Source organism: Mastigoproctus giganteus, chromosome 3 (assembly GCF_048544385.1).
Source record: "Mastigoproctus giganteus isolate SK-2022 chromosome 3, ASM4854438v1, whole genome shotgun sequence".
Classification (NCBI taxonomy): domain Eukaryota; kingdom Metazoa; phylum Arthropoda; class Arachnida; order Uropygi; family Thelyphonidae; genus Mastigoproctus; species Mastigoproctus giganteus.
Genome location: NC_143577.1, coordinates 233,769,678 through 233,790,652, shown reverse-complemented (window position 1 = coordinate 233,790,652; position 20,975 = coordinate 233,769,678). Strand labels below are relative to the sequence as shown.

Genomic DNA, 20,975 nt, shown 5'->3' with positions numbered 1-20,975 from the left:
TTACACCTTTATACACAAATATGAGTGGAAAGAAGAAATGTAATGGCGCTGAGTGTTCTTCTAGATCCAAACATCATATGAAAGTAAGGCAAGTGTTGCAAAATGACATTCGATGTTATAAAGAGATGTATGCAGATAAAAAGAAGAAAAAAAAAAAACTATGCAAACTAAGCTGATCAGTTATTTTTCAAAATAAAAATACAGTATATACTTCACTTATATTCTTTTGGTATGTACATACTGCAATAAAAATCATTTGTACTGTATTTACTAGGATTTTTAATTTTTATCATTTTAGTTTCTTTTTTTGCAAGAATTTCGTGTGCATGAATTTATAGTAAACAAACACCTATATATTTTTTGCAACTCGACCCATATAATCAAATTGTCAGAACGGATTACATTAAAATATATACTAATAATACCCCGATCAGCGTGGTATTTTTTTGGCACGAATTAACCGCACTATGAGAGGTATTCCTGTAAATGCATTAGGTTATTCCCACTCCGGTCTTAACATAAAACGTGTAGTTTATTAACCTTCTGTTGCTAGCAATGGTGTCTGAGAAATACCACCTATTTTTAAACTTTTTCTGTTATTTTATTTTTTTTTTAAATCTGGAAGTGTGTACCTTTCCCCACTAATATTCTCTAACTGGTTATAGAGGATTTTCTGTTTTCATTTTGATGTACTGCACTTTGAATTATGGGACATTAAATTTTTGTTGGGCATTCAACAGATGCCAGGTATGCAAAATCATGTACCTTTCTTCTAGGTAATTCACATTCCCATCAGGTGTCTGAGTTACCAGCAACAGGTGTCTGAGTTACCAGCAACAGGTGTCTAATTGTGCTGTAGAGCTTTGATTTCGCTAGCTAAATGTGAACAGCCGACAAAAATATAGACATTCACATTGACAATGGGATAGAAGACTTGCTGTCAAAACTTGCAGATGATGTTAAAGTAGTTAATGATCATAAATTAACGGGATGGCTCTTTCAGGATGACTTGAATGGGCTGTAATAATGGTCAGAAAAATGGCAGCTATGTTTTAATGCAGCAAAATGCAAGGTCTTAACTTGGGGAATAGCAACCCCAAAATAAATTATATGCAGTGGTGTTGAATTAAAAACAGAGGAAGAAATAGTAGTAGTAGTAGTGGCATGTGATGCAAGAAAGCAAGTGTATGAGCTTATGCAGCATCAGCCAAAAAAAAAAAAAAAAAAAAAAAATTCACACCATTCCCTTCAAATGCCTGTCCAGTTCCTCCTTAAATTTATTCAACCTATCAACTTCCACAACGACAGATGGAAGTTTGTTCCAGCAATTAACCACCCGCTGGCTAAAGGCAAATTTCCGCACATCTATTCTACATCTGTCCTTTCTTAATTTGAATTTATGCCCCCTTAGGTTCGTAATCTGAACAAGTGGAAGGATCCCATCAGAATTCAGCGTGCTCAACCCATTCAAGGCCTTATACACCTCAATCAGATCACCATGCAGGTGCCTAGTTTCCAGACACTGCAATTTGCAGAACTTAAGCCTCTCTTGGTAAGAGGACCCTTCGCTCCCCTCACCAATCTTGTTGCCCTTCTCTGTACACGCTCAAGTAAATATACATCCTTCCTAAAATGAGGCCTCCAGACCTGTATCAGTACTCAAGGCATGGCCTGACCATTGCCTTATACAGAGGGATAATCACCTCCTTTTCCCTGCTAGCAAAATTCCTATATATCATCAGCAAAACCCCATGACCTGCCCTGGCAGCCTGTCTGCATTGCTCAGAAAACTTCATATCTGACTGCACAATTACTCCCAGTTCTTTTTTATTTTCTACCACCTTAAGTGTAGTACTACACAGTTGGTACATTTCTCTGGGGTTTCTTCTACCCATATGCAGTACTTTGCATCTGTCAAGGTTAAACTTCAGTTGCCACTTCTTAGCCCATCTGCCCAAATTATCTAGATCCTGTTGCAGTAGCACACTGCCATTACTATCATTAACAACCCTGCCAACCTTTGTATCATCTGCAAACTTCAACATTAAGCCTGATATACCTTCATCAATATCATTGATAAATATACAAAACAACAGTGGACCCAACACCGACCCCTGTGGGACTCCACTAATAACATTAGTCCATGAAGAGCAGCACCCATTGATTACCACCCTCTGTCTTCTCCCACTTAACCATCCTTTTATCCATTGTAGCAACTTATCCTTAATACCATTCTGCTCCAGTTTGTACAATAGTCTTCCATGCGCAACAGTGTCAAATGGATCTGGGAGTTATAATACAGGCAGATATGAAGTTTTCTGAGGAGTATAAACAGGCAGTAAGGAAAGCTCATGGTGTCTTATCGATGATTTATCGAACATTATCTTGTGGAGATACTGAGGACAATAGTCCCACTGTATAAGACAATTGTAAGACCACATTTGGAATACCTCGTTCAAGTATGAAGACCTCATCTGAAAAAAGACATTGAGCTTCTTGAAAGGGTTCAAAGATGGGCAACTCGCATGGTGAGATTGGCAAGACTCCAAATATTTTGGCTACAGAGCTATGTGACCTGATTGAAGTTTATATGGCTCTGAGAGGGGTTGGTAAAATGAATGAAGGTGGAATATTCACTGTTATGGAGAATTTCATAACTCTTGAGGCATAAATTCAAATTACAGGGGAAGAGGTTTAGATTAAATTGTAGGAAGTTTTCTTTTAGCCAGTTTGAATGAATTCAAAGGTCAACTGGATAGTTAACTATGTGAGGAGGGAAGCAAATTGTATTTTCTTATTTACTCTTTTTTATTTTTTTAATTTTTTACTACGGATAAAGCGCATCAACTGTAGCGTGTTACCTGCAGAGCAGCACAAAATCTCATGTCTTGGCATTAGGACTAAAAATTGAACATTTCATGAACTGATTTATATGAAAAACATACAGGGTCCAGTCACATTATTATGACCACCTACCTAGTATCCAGAATATGCACCTTTTGCAGCCAGCCACCGTGGGAGGACTCAATAAGTCCGTGGAAGGTTGTTACGGTATCTGTGACCATGCAGACTGCAGTGCACCCCAGTGTTCCTGTAGGTTCCTTGGTGGGGGATCCATCTGTCTGATGTGTCGATCGAGGTGGTCCCATAGATTTTCAACTGGGTTAAGATCCGGGGAATTCAGCGACCAAGGGACTAGCTTGAAGTCTTCATCATGCTCCTCAAACCACTCATGGACAATTCTGGCAACATGCCATGGCACATTGTTTTGCTGATAGATACCATCACCCCCACGGAACATGGTCAACATGTACGGGTGTACCTGATCGGCAACGATCAACAGATAACCATTTGCGTTCAGGGTGCCCTCCAGAGGTATCAGCAGACCCAAGCCATGCCATGAAAACATTCCCCAGACCCACCAGTAGCACGGTGGGTCTGGGGAATGCTCCTCAAGCCACTCCCACCAGTAGCACGGCGATCGATCCTGACCAACAGTTTTAGCTGAAGTTCACCTCTGGGATCAATGGTGTATGGGGCTCCACAATTGGCATGTTGGGTCATCAAAACTGTCCCATTTGTCCAGTCTTGATACACTTTCACCAATGTAGCTGTGAGCATTTCACAGTCTGCTGTTTCAGAAATGGTGGCAGCCCTGGCCCGACGATCATGTCCTTTTCCAGGTCTAATAGGTCACATGTTTTGCTCATAACAGAGGCCATACATCAAGCCTTATATGCTTGTGGTGTGTGAACTTAACACGTGTATGTATGATTCGCTAGGCATGTGTGCATTGGGGGGGGTCATAATATTGTGACTGGACTGTACATTTTAGCTGGTTTTATGTTCAAAATCTCATCTTTAATGAGTTTTGGCGGGTTGAAACAAGCATTTAAATTTCTTATCACCATGTATGAAAAATATAACTTGCAGGCTGGTAAAGGAAAAATGCCCAAACAAACCTGATTCACAGAGCATTTTAATACTACTGAAGTTTAACCTTCTGTTGCTAGTATGGTGCTACTTTTTAAAATATTTCTGTTTATCTTTAAATTTGCAAATGAAATCTCCCCCATCTGAAATTTCCAGGTGGCATCTGGATAGACCAGAAACAGGTTTATATTCAGTAAAAAACCAAAAATGAATTTTTTTTTTTTCCAACAAAAGAGGTTGTCACACAGATGTCAAGCATGTATCTTCGTTAAAATTGTGAGTGCCAGAAGGTTAAAACACTGTTCTTTCAAAACAGTTTGGAAGTTTAATCAGTTATGTTTTCAATTAGTATTAGTAATGGCACATATAATGCAAAAAAGCAAGCTTATAAAGCATTAGCAGGAAGGGGAAGAAAAAAAAACACACACACACCCTTCCCACATCCCCTCCACTGTCTACTTCCCTGAATTTATTCAAACTACCCATTTTCAAAACAACAGATGAAGCTGTTTCTATAATCAACTACCTACAATATTGCAGTTCAGATTTGATTATAATTGTGTGTTTATAAAAGCTTTCAGCTATGAAAGAGATAGTAATTCACAAATGCAGCTTATAAATACTAAATGAATGATTGTAAGTTTTTAACAATAGGTGTCTGACCTATTAGTGCTTTTTTCATGGACTTGTCTCAGTTAATTCATTCCAAGGATGGTCTCAGCTAGGGGCCACAGCACCCTAGCAATCAAAATAATGTGAATTTTTTTACTGCTACATGATTAAAGCTTGATTTCCCACAATGCTGACTTAGTCCCCCCCCCACATGCCTTCAGAAAGTCTTGGGACCAATGCTGCAAAGACATTTAAGGCAGTGCTTTCAGCAGGGAAGGTAATAGTGACTTTTCTTATGCATTTTCAAAAACCTTGATCTAATTATTATGCTGCATTGTACTGAACTCAAAGAATTTAGGGACTCATTTTCTAAAAACTGCATGGGCTATTGAGATATGGCGTACTACTGTTGCACAACAGTGCAATTCATGAGATTTAATGAATTGAATTAAAATTTCTCAATCATCCTCCCTATAGTTCTGATCTCTGCCTTAGTGATGTCCATAATTGGTCCATTTAAATAACTCTGTGATATTTCCTGATAATGTACAAGTTGAAACTGATGTCTCTAGATACAGTAGCACCTGACAAGTGTGTTTTTGGTGATTACTTTTAAAAATAAGTGCTATGTTCGGTTAGGCTTCTTTTCCCCCTCCTTTTGTTAGTTACTGTCAGCCCCTAGTAATATTAAGGAATGCACTCAGTGCAAAAAATGTTAGTCAATATATTTGCAAAGTAAATAAGATTGGGAATCACAGCTCTACATCCATTTCTGAATTGGAGCAGTATGGCTGTAGTTTTCTCAAATCCTGGTATTATATCATCATTTTCACTTCAGTTTCCTTTTGTCATATATAGTTTCATAACTGACTGATTACAATTATTTCTACAAGCGCTTCATAATTTGGTAGTCAGCAGACTCTGGACATAATTCTTTCTAAGATCTATAACCAATGTAATTGATTTCCATGGTTAAGCTTGTCCTTAGTTCCATACATCTTCCCTCTCTTATTCCTGTCTAAATGTTTTTGACTCAAAACAAAGGAAGTTGTGTACTTTTGCATTTGCCAACTAAAGCGGTATTTCTCAAACTGTGGGGTGCAATTTCCCCCATGGGGTTGCAGCTGGATGCAGTTGAATGTGTGATGTATAAAAAATCATCTTTATTCATAGTAAAAATGAGGGTTAAAATCTCAAAGTTATTAACACTTGCTTCATTAACCAAATCACAAGATAAGCCCCCTTTTCCAGCTCATTTCTATTTATGCTATTATGTTTTGTTTCTATCATAACGTTGGCAGATTTCATTGTGGTAAAAAATCTAAGATTAATAAAGTTTTATTTGATGCTTGTTCATTAGTTAAACCATATTTATATTTCTTACTACAGGATTCCAAATTTGATATTTTTTCATCAAGTCAGTCGTCGCAAGAAACTTGGATGCAACCCGATGTGCAAGGCCTGTTTTCTAATTGACATTTTTTTATTTCCAATTAAATATTGGCTATCAAAGTTATTGGGATATTTATTTATTTATTGCTCAATTTTAACCTCAATATAATCATTACCGGGGGGGCTCACATCTGGTGAGTATGGGCTTGGCAAACCCAGGGTCCTGAGCTGGATATCATCATTCTTCTCTTTCTTGGTGATTCCTTTATACTTCTCTCTTCCCCTCAGGGGGTAACTCGGGGAAAATTTTTTTTTTTTTTTTTTTTGGCTGGTGCAGCATAAGCCTCAGGCTTCCTTGTACCATATGGCTAATAATATTAATAATTAGTTTTACTCATGGAGAAAGGTTGGGAGTTGCACAAATTCATTTAGAATTTTAGGGAGTTGTGATATTACAAAGTTTGAGAACCTGTGAACTAAAGGAGGGGGGGGGGGAGATGTTTGAATTATTTTTGCCATGTACATAGTGTATCAGCATCGAAAACATTTGATAAACACTGGTATAACACATTACTCAAAAATAAAACACTTTTCAGGCAAAATAAACAAGGGGCCCATATCAGAAGAATATACCATTGATGGAGAGGAAATTAATACTCAGTAGTAATCTTATTCATAATGATACTGTACACTTTGTAATTGACAATTTTAAACGATTTCTTCCTTTTACCGAAAACAAAAGCAGTGTGTAGCGCACGCACACACACTAGCATAACCTTTCTGAATATTCCACTTAAAGGATTTAGTAATTTATGACTAAATTTGAACAAGGAAATATCAATGTAAAAATGCTTTTATTATATTATGCAAATAAAGTTTTACATTTTCATTTTTACAGCATAAAAATTTTTTTTTCTTCCAGTTTTATACAGCAGCATAACAGTATGCTATAAACTACAATATATTTAGAGAAGGTTGAATGTACAACTAAAAGTCATTTACACAACTAATAACAAAAATGTATTTCAATACTTTTGTCTTATTATAAACCTTCAAAATGTGTAAAGATTTAGAACTGAAGTTCTTATATATATATATATATATATATATATATACCGGTATATACATAACTTCATTGCCTCTGGAGCGTTACACTTATCAAAACTGAACTTTAGGAACTAATGTTAACTTATGACTAAGAAAAATGTTTACCTTAACAAGCTTAATGTTGTTATTACAATGGGGGGTCATGTAGCTGGTTGACAAACTGTTTAACAGAGCAGTTTGCATATCAGTATGCAAACTGTTAGTCTTGAAATAGATATATATTTTTTTTAATACAAAATTTCTGAATAATATTTAAAACACTGGATTAATGGTTAATACGTACATTTTATTTTCAAGCAAATATAAAAGAAGCTGATAAAAAAGGCTGATACAGCCCAATATTTCTTTACTTGTAATGTAAGCTGACATTTTCACTCCAACAAAAAAAAAAAGAAAAAAACCCATACAAAACCTTTTTGTACTGATTTCAGACTGCAGTGAACCAGGATTTTTATTATACAAATATATATTGTAGTCATTAACCATTTTTTCCTTCAGTTCTCACACAAAGAAGCTGAATAAATTAATATACAATGAGAACACGAACAGAGCAGATGAGTTTTTGTGGTCTCACTCATTATTAATAGAAACATACTGATTTATTCAGCTGTTCATATTACAGCTACCATGATTGTAAGAATAGTGACGGCAAACTTGCTCAACATATCCATCTCATTTTTCTGTGTTCTGTACAATTTCTAGCAAGCATTACTTAACCCTAACACTTAATATCAAACGGATCTCACACAGTTCCCAAGCCAATGTAAAAATCAGACAATACAAGGATGAACCATATGACAAGCACTTTTCTTACATGTAACCAGAATTACCGTTAATTTACCACTCAAAACAGTATGTAAAAATCATAACTGACTGGTACTGCACATATTCAAAGCTACTCAGTGGATATAATAATAAAAAAAAAAAAAATGGGGGGGGGGGATTTCTCTATTTCTGCTTAATAGGCAGTACCATAATATTTTTTATGAAGTGAATAACCTCTCTTAAATTGGCAAAATAAGTAATGTACAGACTTTCAACTCATATGAGGATAAAGAAAAGACATTCTGCAACTGGATCTATTGCTGAAAGAAAAGGAAGTTGACAACCTGTGACATGGTGCTAAATTAGTCTCCGTTTCTAAAAAGTTCAATTAATTGCAACTTCTGACGTGCTTGTCTGTTGTAATGAAGGTGGATGCGCAACAGCTGTAACTGAAACTCCAAGAAATGATTACATTAACTTAAGTAGGCATGTCAAAAAAAAGTAATCATACCACATTAAGCACATTAGTGTATAAAATTTGCCACTTCAAAGGGCACAATTATAAATCATTTCTAGCCCTTTTTTTTTTTTTTTGTAAAAAAGACTAGAAAAAGTTTAAAAAAATTGTGAAATGTATAATGCATTTTAGATTTTAACATTTTTTTTTTTTTTTAATTGCAACAAACCACCAACAATGACAGTCCTCTTTTTGGGCTGAAAAAAGTTAAAACAAGAAGGCAAGATGTACCTTATTCAACATACCTTTTTGAAAAAAAATTATTAACCTTCATCAATTTAAAGACAACAGATACTTTAGTGTATGAAAAACAGTGAGAGATCTGATTATTATTTCATAGCTAACAAGTAATTATTTTTAAATTGAGGCACATAGCTAATATTTGGCAACTTATACTTTCAACAGGGTGGATCAAGGGAATGTTTTTTTTTTTTTTTTTTTTTTTTGTTTGCTAAGTCACAGTCTAAACTAGCATTTCCAGTCTGCTCCTGAAAGAAGCTGTTCATCCAAGAAAATTATTTAACAGCTTGGGTAAACAGCTTTAGAAGAAATCTATCGAAAAAAAAAATATTTAACAAGAACTTTGGTAACTTTGATGATCCACATTATCTTGGAAACAAAAATTTTACACTCCAGCCCCTGAGCAGCAAATTGGTTTTTCAAAGGAAGTAATTTACAAGGGGGAAATGCATCCTTTTGCTCTAAAGTATTGAAATGATTAAACAAATAATACTAAATCTTGCTGAAGATTCAGATATGTCTGGTTCAGATGTACCAATTTTCCATATAAGTTTGTAAAATACTTATTTATTCTTACAGTCTGTCATTTCTGTTGTTGCAAACCTGTTTGCTTCAGTACTGAACCAAATGTGTTTTTATAGGAAACAAGGAGCACATTAAGCCAATGGAAACTGATCATCATAAGTTTGTTCTTAAGGATGACTAATTAAAAGGGGAGGGGCAAGTATTTAAGGAGCCTCCTTTGGCACTTTGATGATAAGCCACTTCAGATCTTTTAAGTGGTTGTCAGGAATTTTTTCAAACTTTCTAAAATCTGTTTTTAAATGTCCATTATGATGATTTTGAAGTGAAAAGTCTCCCCCCCCCCAGCCCACCTCTTCCCTGAAATCTGGGCATTTCATACCCAGGGAAAAAAACAAATTAGATGAAAAAAGATTGTCCAAACTTTTCCCTCATACAATCTACCAATGTTTCTTTACAAGAAATGTAAATGTACAAATATCAAATACAAGTAATTTTTTATTTCTTACAAAAATATTGTTTTAAAAAATACACCTACATTTGACACACAGGAGCATTTTTTTTATTTTTTACCATAGGCAGTGTTTGCTCATGGACAACAAAAACTGGAGTAGTTTAATAAATTATATCCAAACGTTTACTAAAAATACTGTATTGATATATAAAAAAAATCAAATTATACTATAATATATGAAACTAAACTGAAACTTAAGTTTAAAACATGTTACTTTAATAATAAATTCCTATCATTTTGGGGAACATTTGCACTGGTTATTAAATAAATACAGGGTTCTTAAAATGATTATTAATTTTTAAAATAAGAGACCTTAACTTTTATGCCTAAACAGATAAACATACCTAATAATAATAGAGTATACATTTCAGTGCTATAACTGGCTTACAAATCAGTCTGTCTTAGATAAGAACTGCAAATGAGATACCAAGCAAACTTCAGTTTATAAGACTAGTATAGTACCAGAACATATGTTTTGGTATTATTAATTTACTTTTTTTCTCCTTCAACAAATGCTTTATAGTCAACTGCCTCCATAGCCGAGTGGTCAGGAGTGGGAGTGCACCAGCACACACTCTTTGAGTAGACCGGGGTTCAAGCCCGTCACTGCTAAATACAGTCGAGCTGCCAATCCGCACTGGACCAGTGTGCAGATTATGGTCCATTTCCCTCAACATGAATTGTTGAGGAGACTTCCATCCTGTGGTGGATTGATAATGGCTGCTGCTGCTTTATAGTCTCAATATAAGTTCTGATTTATGTTTACAATAAACATAGAAATTTGTTTACTTATTTATACTATTCAATATATATACACCTATATAATTTTCTATGCTTAATTTTATTCTATTTATTTCTTTGAAATGGCATGATTTAATTCTCTCAACAAATTTCTCTCAAACTAAAATAGAATAATCCATAATGAAAATAATGGATAGTTTTACCTGAAGCAGATAAGACTCATTACAGATGACAGTACTATTTTTGGCACAAGAATTTTGTAAAAATGCTTTTCATTTCAATTTTTTATCTTTCTTCAATAATGTGGAAATGATCTGATCTGTTAGGGAGCTTCCCTATATTCACATTATCATCATTCATTCATTCATTCATTATTTGATAGACTATTTTCATTTTATGGAATAAAGATGCAGTAGTTCTGTTCTGGTAGAGTCAAGTCAAAATGGCAATTAACCCCATATAATATAAATCAGCCATACATAACATTAGGATGCTTATTTACATGTTTTCTGTGAAATTTGGCTCTATGAAATCTCAGTTTTGCTTGGAAAAAGTTTTTTTTAAATACAGTATACAAATCAAGTTAATAGTCATTTCATTGTAACTACTGGTAATGCATATTAAAACCTAAATAATTATATTTTGATACTTTTGTGAGTATTTTAGAGTCATAGCTATTAGTCTTGCAAACCCTTAATCATAAAGTTAATTATTAGTGTTATATTGGTTTATGAGCATACCCAGGGCCGGATTTAAACTTGTTGTGGCCCTCAGCTATAATATGCATGAGGCCCTTCTCTCTTACAGTTCACCTGTCACAATATATATAAAAAACAGGATTTTTTAAGATGGAGCAAGGCCCCTTGTAATGTGAGGCCCTAAGCTGTAGCTTGTTTAGCTTATATGTAAATCTGGCCCTGTGCATATCTACGCTTTAATTTAATGTTAGAAATTATTTAATACATTTGAACCTCTTTTATAACCTTAATTCCATACTTATTATAACAAAATGTTTTTAGTATATATAAACATTGAGTATAATTTAAAACTGTAAAAATTGTACTAACATAAAATTCTAAAACAAAGGAAAGTGATCCAGATTTTGGGCCCTGTGCCATTTCCTTCTATCCGATTAATATTTATTATAGTTATGTTCATTTTTTGATAATATTTTGGTGATCCTTAATATTTTCCAGTAATCTCCCATTTTTAATTCCATGATTATTCTATTGTATGCTTTAATAAAATTTAAAATACTATGTGATTTTATTAATTTGAAGTTTTTAATTTTTTAAAGATTTTTTGAATGTGTTATTATAATATAATTAGAAGTATTTAATATTCTACAGAGAATATTATATACTTCTTCACCAGAAAACTTTATGAACAAGCTCAAGAATAAATCGATAATGCTAGGAAAGGTCGGCAGAACAAGAAGAGGGTGGCAAAGAACATGCTGGCTCAACACCATCAAGAGTGACACTGGCATGAATGTGAAGGACTTGAAAGAAGCTGTAAGATTGGACAGCATGGAGGCAGCTTGCCCATAAAGTCTCTGAAAGTCAGCTGTGACTGAATGGATGAAAACAATGACAACAATATTCTACAACTTAACTTCAGAAAAAATTTTTAACACCTTCAAAACATTAAATGATCAGTGTTCTTTCAGCAATATGTTCACACAACGTATCTTTTCTGATGTATCATTACTAAAAATACTGATGTTTTCAATTCGTTTCCAATCCTGAAACAACCGATGGTGCACTTTTCAAGATATCAAATACATCAAACCACAAGTTTTCCTTTTGATGTTCATCCCTATATTATATGGATGCAAAGCTTATTATCCAAAGCCTTTACTGACATATTTCCAATGTAATTATAATGGGCAAAGAAACTTGCGCTTAGCACTCAGGACTACCAAGAAATGAGAAAGATAGCTTTAATAACAAAAGCAGAACACTATAAAAGTATGGAACTGTGGAGTTGAAAGGCTATATTATGAAAAGAAAATTACTGCTAACAGCCAGTGATCATTTTATGGATAATGCACAATTTTTTTAGATGATAAAGCCGTTTGTCATTGCAAAGTGTTTGGATATACAATATTATGACAAACGGAACCATGACAAGGATGGAGTAGCCCAGACAATTTCTAAACCTTAATCCTACAGAAACCTATGGTATGAAGATTCAAATGCAATTTCGAAGAAGAGACTTTCATACAAGTGTGAGTAACTGAACTTGTATTATTTTGTTCACAGGGCTATTTGTCACCAAAGCAGTGTTTTTGAAACTGGTGTATTCAATGACAAAGAGATATATAGAAGTTCATTAAAGCAAAGGGCCAGTTTGCAGAAACATCTAATGCTATTAATTCACTTGATAAATACTCTGTAAAGGTATCAAAATTAAATGTTCTGTAAGATTAAAGAGTCTATTAATTGATATGCTCTCCATATACCATTACTTCAGTTTCCACCAGCCGTGTAGTTTAGTGTTTATATTTCAGGAACTGTTTGAGATCTCTTTCATTAGACTAGATATTAACAATTATACAGACTATGTTAACTTTTGGCTAGAACTGTCTGAGTACTAAAAATATCAAAAGTTTGGACATGTTCAGGTCTTTTTGCCGCCACTGTATATATATATTTTACCTAAAATACAAGAACGTATATGATACAATTATACAGTAGAGAATAAATTTGCATGTAACAGATAAAAGATATTCAAATAATATAGCTCTCCACCTTAAACACTTATAAAACCTTCATTTAGCTTTGTTTTTGAAAACAAGGAAATGAAATAGAAGGAATTTTTTAAACTGAAAAATGCCCTTCATCTATCTGTTATGTAGTGTATCTAACAAGCTGCCTTTCACGTTGCTATAAGCCAATACTGACTAGAGGCACTAATGCTTGCCTTTACAATTATTCAAAAATCTAACATTTATATATACTTAATCATGTTGGAATAACATACTGTATAGTAATGGATCTTAAAAAAGATACTGGAAGTATCAGACCAAATTCACACAAATGTAACTGTTAAAGAGCAGAACATTTTGTTTTTTTAATTTATGATAATGTGCTGCTTTTAATGCTATTAATTATAAAATATTTTGTGTAGATTCTTTACAGATATTAATACAAAGTACAACATAATTTGAAAACTACCCAACAGTAAAACACACAGTCATTTTAGCAATTACAAAAAATATTTTGCACAAACGTGTGACTCACATTCTACTTTGTGTGTATATATAATATAGCAGCAGCTTGAAAATGATAATGATTTAAAATTTCAGACAGTATTATAGTGGCATAAAAAAAAAGAAAGAAAAAAAAAAAAGAAAGAAAAAAAAAAAAGGAAGAACAACCCATCAGCCATGTCAAAATTGTTTACATAGGAATTTTCATTTTTCTCCAGGAGATGGTGTAATGGTATAATCAATGAGTATTGCTACATTTATTAAGCTGACAAGACAGCATTGTGCAAGTGGACCAGAATGTTGTAAAGCAAATCTCTAAGCTGGCAGTTATGTGAAGGCAACGGAATGACCAACCTTTGGTCAAACAGTAACAAGACCTTGAAATCAAGGACTGCTTTAGTGGCCATATAAGTGATCTATTAGATGACACTACAACTTTGGTAGCTACATTTCTGTTAATGAGAGCTTAAGAATTTTCTCTAACATTTCCTCTTCGTCTTTCAACCTCTTCTCATCCTCGTCTTTTGCTTGCTGAGACAACTTGAGGGCTAATTCAAGCTGAGGATCCAGGTTGGTTACGATCTCATCTGGAACAATAACATGGGTGTCCGAAGCTTGGGACAGGCTTTCTTGTATTGCTCTATTGGGAAGGAGAGAAAACAAGGGATGGTGTGGCTGTGGCAAAGCAGCACTAGAGCAACTGAGTGAATAAAAATGCAACTTATAATGGCAAAGCTGCTGCAACTAAAATAACTTGTCAAATGAAAGTGCTCACTTGGATATATACATGATGTGCATGCATGCATACACATACACACAAGTGAAATAAAAAAAAGTTTTATAAAAGCCCAAAAAAGAAGCATTATAAGTTAACCATGAGATGTGAAACATCATTTTAGGTACTAATATTTAGCAAGAAGAAGAAGTGCATTAGCAGATATACAATTCATTACTATGACAAGAAGGGGGCATACTAAGTATTATATTAAAGCATATTAACAGCATATCAAAGTATTAAATATTAACTTATTTTTCTTTATTTCATTACATTTTTAAAATCATTCCAAACTAGAATGGTAAAATAACATTTAAAATAGGTGCTGTGTAATAGATTCATGCCAAATCAAAAAAAGTTTCATTAATAGTCCTTATTTTATTATTACATTAGAAAATCATGAGCTCATATGCACTTCAAATGCACCATGTTGGATGAAAGGTTGAGATCAAGTTTTTACCACCTTTCACGAAAGGCTGTAGGTACTTAATCTCAATCTTAAGATTAATTTACACATTACTACGACTACTGTTGCACCAACAGGGTTTAATCAAAGCTTAGTTAATCTCGAGATTAAGCTCTAAATTGTGCTGTGTCACTGTTTGCATTCTCATACAACATGGGAGGGGGGGTAGAAGAAAGAATAATGGAATATGTGCAATGGTGCTTTGTGATTATGCTATGAATAGTTGAAATTAATATAGAAAAAAACTACTGCTAATCAAAATTGTCAAATTTGAATGTTGCCTTTTTTACTTTATTTCTGTAACAGTATTTTATTATGTGTTATGCAGTGACAACTGCATATTATGTTTCTGCTCTGTGAATTTTTTAAAATTATTTGTAATTCATATTTTAAAATAATTTATTCCTTGCTGTCTTCAAAAAGACCATCTTCAACTCCATGTGTTGGTAAGAGGAAATGTATTAATTTAGAAATGAAACTTGCAGTGCTTAGGCACCTTGAAAAGGGTTATCTTGTGATTGATGTTAATCAATGGGGTTGGCCAAATCTATCTGTGCCATAAGGAAAAATAAAGATAAAATAAAGTTGGGATGTAATTCCATCATCAGATGTGCGAAGTTGCAACATTTATGTAGATTGCCAATTGAGTAAATTAAGATTGCATTAATAATTTGGATTGAAGCCCAAACACAATGATAATTCAAGAGAAAGCCAAGAGTCTCTCTGAAAATGTGAATCTATGTCCACTGAAAGTTTCAAGGCAAGCTCTGGATGGTTGGAGCAAAAAAAAAAAAATCTACATAACTTGAAATTAACTGATGAGAGAGCTACTGCTGATTTTGAGGCAGCAGAAGCATATTGTGAAACTGTACAAATTACTGCAGAAGGAGGAGGATATTTATTGTGTAAAGTCTTTGTTATAGACAGGGTTTAAAGTGGCAAAATATACAATAAGTTAGCCATCTTTTAGGAGCAAATGCTGGAAGGGATTTTAAGTTGAAGTCCATACTGGTATAACAGAGAGAATTCAAGGGCTCTTAAAGAATATAAGAAACCTCTCTTCCTGTTGTGTGATCAAATCAAACGGGATGGTTAACTTGGAAGATTTTTGAAGAATGGTTTACTTTTACTTCTGCCCTGCTGTAGAGAAATATTGCAAAAATATCACACAGAAAGCATTGTTGCATTTCAACAATGCCCCTGGATGCCCGATTAACTTAAATAAGAAGTCTGAAAATCAGAAAATAAATCAGCATATGGATCGAGACAACCTACACATTTAAAGTGAACTAATTTCTTTTCATCTGGGTCCATGTTTTCTTTTTATAGAAATCATTAACCCAGATGAACTGGAGAGGGCAAAAGCAACTTCAGAAGGTGAGGAAGAAAAGACCCTAAATGACAGATCACTTATCAAATTACAACAAAGAAACAAGAATGAGTTTTCACTTTAATTGATGAGGCACAGTCAGATTGAAGGGACAGATCCTGTAGTAGACCAGAGTTTGCATGGACCTGGAGCAATCAATTGAATGTCAAAGGGAAATTTATTGGGAGAAACAGAAGTCTAGTATTGTGCAAAGTACTCTGGAAATATTTTTTTAGAAAAACTTCATTTTTAGCACCAAACATAAGCATGCCTCCAGCACAGACTCTCAATAAATCCATGTAGTAATTAATTTCTCTGTTTTTAAAAGTTTAATTTTATTTTTTATATTTTTAATTTTAATTAAATGTTTCAATTTCTGTAAGATTCTATACATATATAGTTATCATAAAATAATTTAGTGGCTGAACTATGGATGAAAAATGTTACTGACATACATCAAAAAGTTTAAGTCAGGAGTGCATCTTATCATTATCTATATAATACTTTGCTAATGTCCCTCTGTCCAGAATGCTCTTTGAACTTGAATAGACTAAAGTATTTGACCTGATTCTTTTTGCAATAGGTTTTATTTAGTAGTAAAATTGAAAGGGGGGACCAAACATTTTCCAGCCAATTTAAATCCTGAGAACTGATTTAGCCCAGTGAAAGTCACTTATTGTTTACTTTTAAGAGAAGATAATTTTGTCATCCCAACCAACAAATCTGAGTCAGACTTTCAATAAAGTTGGCATTTTTGTTCATGGACAACTTTATGTAGCAGTTTTGAGGTCCAGTAATTTTTTGCAATAATTGTAATTTTTTTAAGGAACAAATATAGTCATACGTGTAAAAAAATCATCAAATTGCATTTTTACCCAAGTCTGTTCCACTGACATCTTAGCTAGCAGTGAAAGGAGCTGAGGGACTGAGTTTTTGTAATTACTTTGACATTAATCTTCACTTCTCTGAAACAGTTTTGGAAAAATATTTGCCAGGGGTATCCTAGTTACATGCATTCTTACTGAAAACTAATTTTTGTGTAGTATGGCAATTTTCTGGAATATATCTACTGCACTAAATGAGGGATACCTGTGCATGTTATTTTGTTCTTCAGACAAAGGTTCATCTCAGTTAAATCTAGTGTGAGAACATATCTATGAATCACTTATTTCTTTGCACAGAGAAAATATTACAGTAGCAATTTTGAGACAGTAACCTTGATGTTTCTTTCAAAAATACTGTAAATTACCTACTTGCTATTGGCTTTGTATAGTGCATTCTCTAAATTTACTGATAAACCAGCACTCTTTAATTTCTCTACCTTTCACTGAAACCTTGCTCTTCAGGGTTTCTCAAAAATAAGGGCAAGCGCAAAAACTCTGGCAGCACTGTGGAGTGCTTGTCAAGAGTCAAACATAATTATGAGAGGTCAATTCCTAGGATTTGAATGGTGGATCTCCCAATGACTCAATAAAAGTATAAAATACTTTTACTACCTCACAGATCCTTGCAAGATACAGATCACAGCAACTGTAAAATAAAGAACTGGCAGTTCAACCTTAGTCCCTACTTGACCTGTAAAATATTAGTCACCAAGCCTGATTTCTTAGTCACCAAACTGCAACTTCATTTGTCAAACCCTGGTTATGACTATTCAAAATGTTTTTATTTTAACCATGGTATTTCTATTCTAGAGGAGAGTCGTTTATGTTAATAGTATCTTTAACTTAATGTATTTTTTTAAAAACTTTTTAACAACTGTTTTTTTGGCAAAATATTCTTGAAGGTATTGGAAAAGTGGAAATATCAAAAAAACTTCAAAAACAACTGCAAGTTGAAAATATTACTTCCTCAAGGAAGCAAATCTTAATTTATAAATTAACAATTTTTGCTATATAAACACCAAAGTGGATAACCTTTTCCCAATGGATCAATGGTCATGTCGCAGTGAAAAAAAATGGTGCTGTGTATAACATTTCTGAAATTTTTCCTGCAACTAGGACCGGATGGTTTATCTTACTAACTGAGTCTATTATGAGGTAGCAATAATTTCACTTATCAATTGCTAATGATCCTTGATGATCAATTATAGCTGTTATAATACTACAGTACTGCTTCTAGTTCTCTGGAGGCAAATAAAAGAAAGCATGAAGGACTTACAAACCAATAAGTTCTTTTACTAATCAGATAATATTCACCTGTAATATCCAATCCACTATACTCTGTTCACTAACTTTAATCTTGACATAACTATGTAGTAGTAGTGGCATGTGATGCAAGAAAGCAAGTGTATGAGCTTATGCAGCATCAGCCAAAAAAAAAAAAAAAAAAATCACACCATTCCCTCCAAATCCTGTCCAGTTCCTCCTTAAATTTATTTACCCTATCAACTTCTACAACGACAGATGGAAGTTTGTTCCAGCAATTAACCACCTGCTGGCAAAAGGCAAATTTCCGCACATCTATTCTACATCTGTCTTTTCTTAATTTGAATTTATGCCACCTTAGGTTCGTAATCTGAACAAGTGGAAGGCTCCCATCAGAATTCAGCGTGCTCAACCCATTCAAGGCCTTATACACCTCAATCAGATCACCGTGCAGGTGCCTAATCTCCAGCCACTACAATTTGCAGAACTTAAGCCTCTCTTGGTAAGAGGATCCCTTCATTCCCCTCACTAATCTTGTTGCCCTTCTCTGTACGCACTCAAGTAAATCTACATCCTTCCTAAAATGAGGCCTCCAGACCTGTGCACAGTACTCAAGGCGTGGCCTAACCATTGCCTTATACAGAGGGACAATCACCTCCTTCTCCCTGCTAGCAAAATTCCTATATATCATTGACAAAACCCCATGACCTGCCCTGGCAGCCTGTCTGAATTGCTCAGAAAACTTCATATCTGACTGCACAATTATTCCCAGGTCTTTTTCATTTTCTACTACCTTAAGCATAGTTCCACACAGTTGGTACGTTTCTCTGGGGTTATTTCTACCCATATGCAGTACTTTGAATTTGTCAAGGTTAAACTTCAGTTGCCACTTCTTAGCCCATCTGCCCAAATTATCTAGATCCTGTTGCAGTAGCACACTGCCATTACTGTCATTAACAACCCTGCCAACCTTTGTATCATCTGCAAACTTCAACACTAAGCCTGATATTCCTTCATCAATATCACTGATAAATATACAAAACAACAGTGGACCCAACACCGAACCCTGTGGGACTCCACTAATAACATTAGTCCACGAAGAGCAGCACCCATTAATTACCACCCTCTGTCTTCTCTCACTCAACTATCCTTTTACCCATTGTCGCAACTTACCCTTAATACCATTCTGCTCCAATTTGTACAATACTCTTCCATGTGCAACAGTGTCAAAAGCTCACCTGAAATCCAAATATATGATATCAAAATTATTTTTTGCATCCAGTTCCTTTGTAACCATATCATAATATCCTATCAAATGTGATTGAGTAAAGCTTTCATTGATCACTGTTTAAACAAGTACTTTTTCAATGGACCTGAGATCTTTACTCAATAAGATGTATTTGTTTATGTTAGGATTAAAGTTAGAGTGAACAGAGTATAGTAAGTATAAGTACTGATAGGTCAGCAGCTTCTCAGATGTTATTTTTGATTAGTTTCTGGTGGCAGATTTACGCATGAGTAGAGCAAGTGGTTTGCTGTGGACTAACTAGAATAATTTAGAGGACCCGAAGTTACTACAACTAACTGTAATGGCAAGAGTTAACACCCTTGACAATGAAATATTTACTTGTAATGTATTATAAAGCTAATTCATTCAAAACAAAACAATTTAATTTTGTACAAGTAAGTGTATAAATAAAACTACAAATTTTTTTATTCAAATGATTATATTATCATATTAGGGTTACCTGTAATTTAATACATAAACCCGTATTTGTGTCTGTAAATTGCGTGTGTTCTCTGGTCGATTTTCCTGTTTTGCTGGTTGAAAAAAACCCATTTTTTGGGAAAAAAAACCTTGCTATCTGTGCCCGGGACTGACTAACTCAGCCATGGAGTGAAAAAAGCCCACTAAAGTTCCTCGTGTCATTGACGGGATTTGAACCCGGGTATTTTCCACCCAGTGTGGGGAGGACGGCGACGATACCACTGTGTTACCAGTGCAGAAATAAAACTACAAGTAAATGGTGCTTCCTATAAGAGAAGTAAGATCTATATACTTGTAATATTGTGCAACTCCCCAGACAGCTGTTTCAGTGGTTACTGCCACCTCACTGGTGGAAAGCCAAGTGCCTATCAGCATAGCCTTTGAAAATTCAGTGATAATTTACAACACAAAATGAGAAATACCAAACGATGTACAAATTATATGTAGTTTGTAAATGATTTATTTTCATAGCAAGAGGACTAAAAGTTCTAAATCCATTACTATTAGCATCTATAGTATATTATAAATAACAGTCCAGTCCTTAATTCCTCACAAAAACAATTAAATAGAACTAAGCTACATGTGGAGCCTAGTTCTGTTTCAAGAAAATGGAAGGGGAAGTAGTTTTTGTAGCTGTTTCAATAGGTGGATTGAAGTTTTATATTCAAGGTTATGAATGCCCATTTAACATGCATTATTCTTATGGTACAGAAAGCTCATGTCTGTTGAATATTGGTGGTTCAAGACAATCCCAAAGGAATACAGATATGTTTTAAAAAGAAAATGTATGATGAACCTGGGCCTCTGAGGGGCAGAGAACATACACAAGTGGCTTTTCATATTAAAATAACTGAATGTTTTTTATTGATGGGGAAAAAAATTTCACAAAAGGT

At 34.2% G+C, this 20,975-nt stretch overlaps 1 protein-coding gene across 3 annotated transcripts in view; it reads right to left on the bottom strand.

Moving 5' to 3' along the window:
- Positions 1-13,698: 13,698 nt before the first annotated feature.
- The window catches only part of LOC150088851 (ankyrin repeat domain-containing protein 13D), a 125,931-nt gene continuing 118,654 nt past the window's right edge, over positions 13,699-20,975 (bottom strand). For 2 of the 3 annotated variants that reach the window (XM_090369700.1, XM_090369703.1), the window contains exon 16: positions 14,013-14,197. In XM_090369700.1, the coding sequence (XP_090225826.1) occupies positions 14,141-14,197 (57 nt within the window). In that variant the 3' untranslated portion in view covers positions 14,013-14,140. Of the gene's footprint in view, positions 14,198-20,975 lie in introns of all 3 variants that reach the window. The other variant, XM_090369701.1, reaches the window with a different exon arrangement.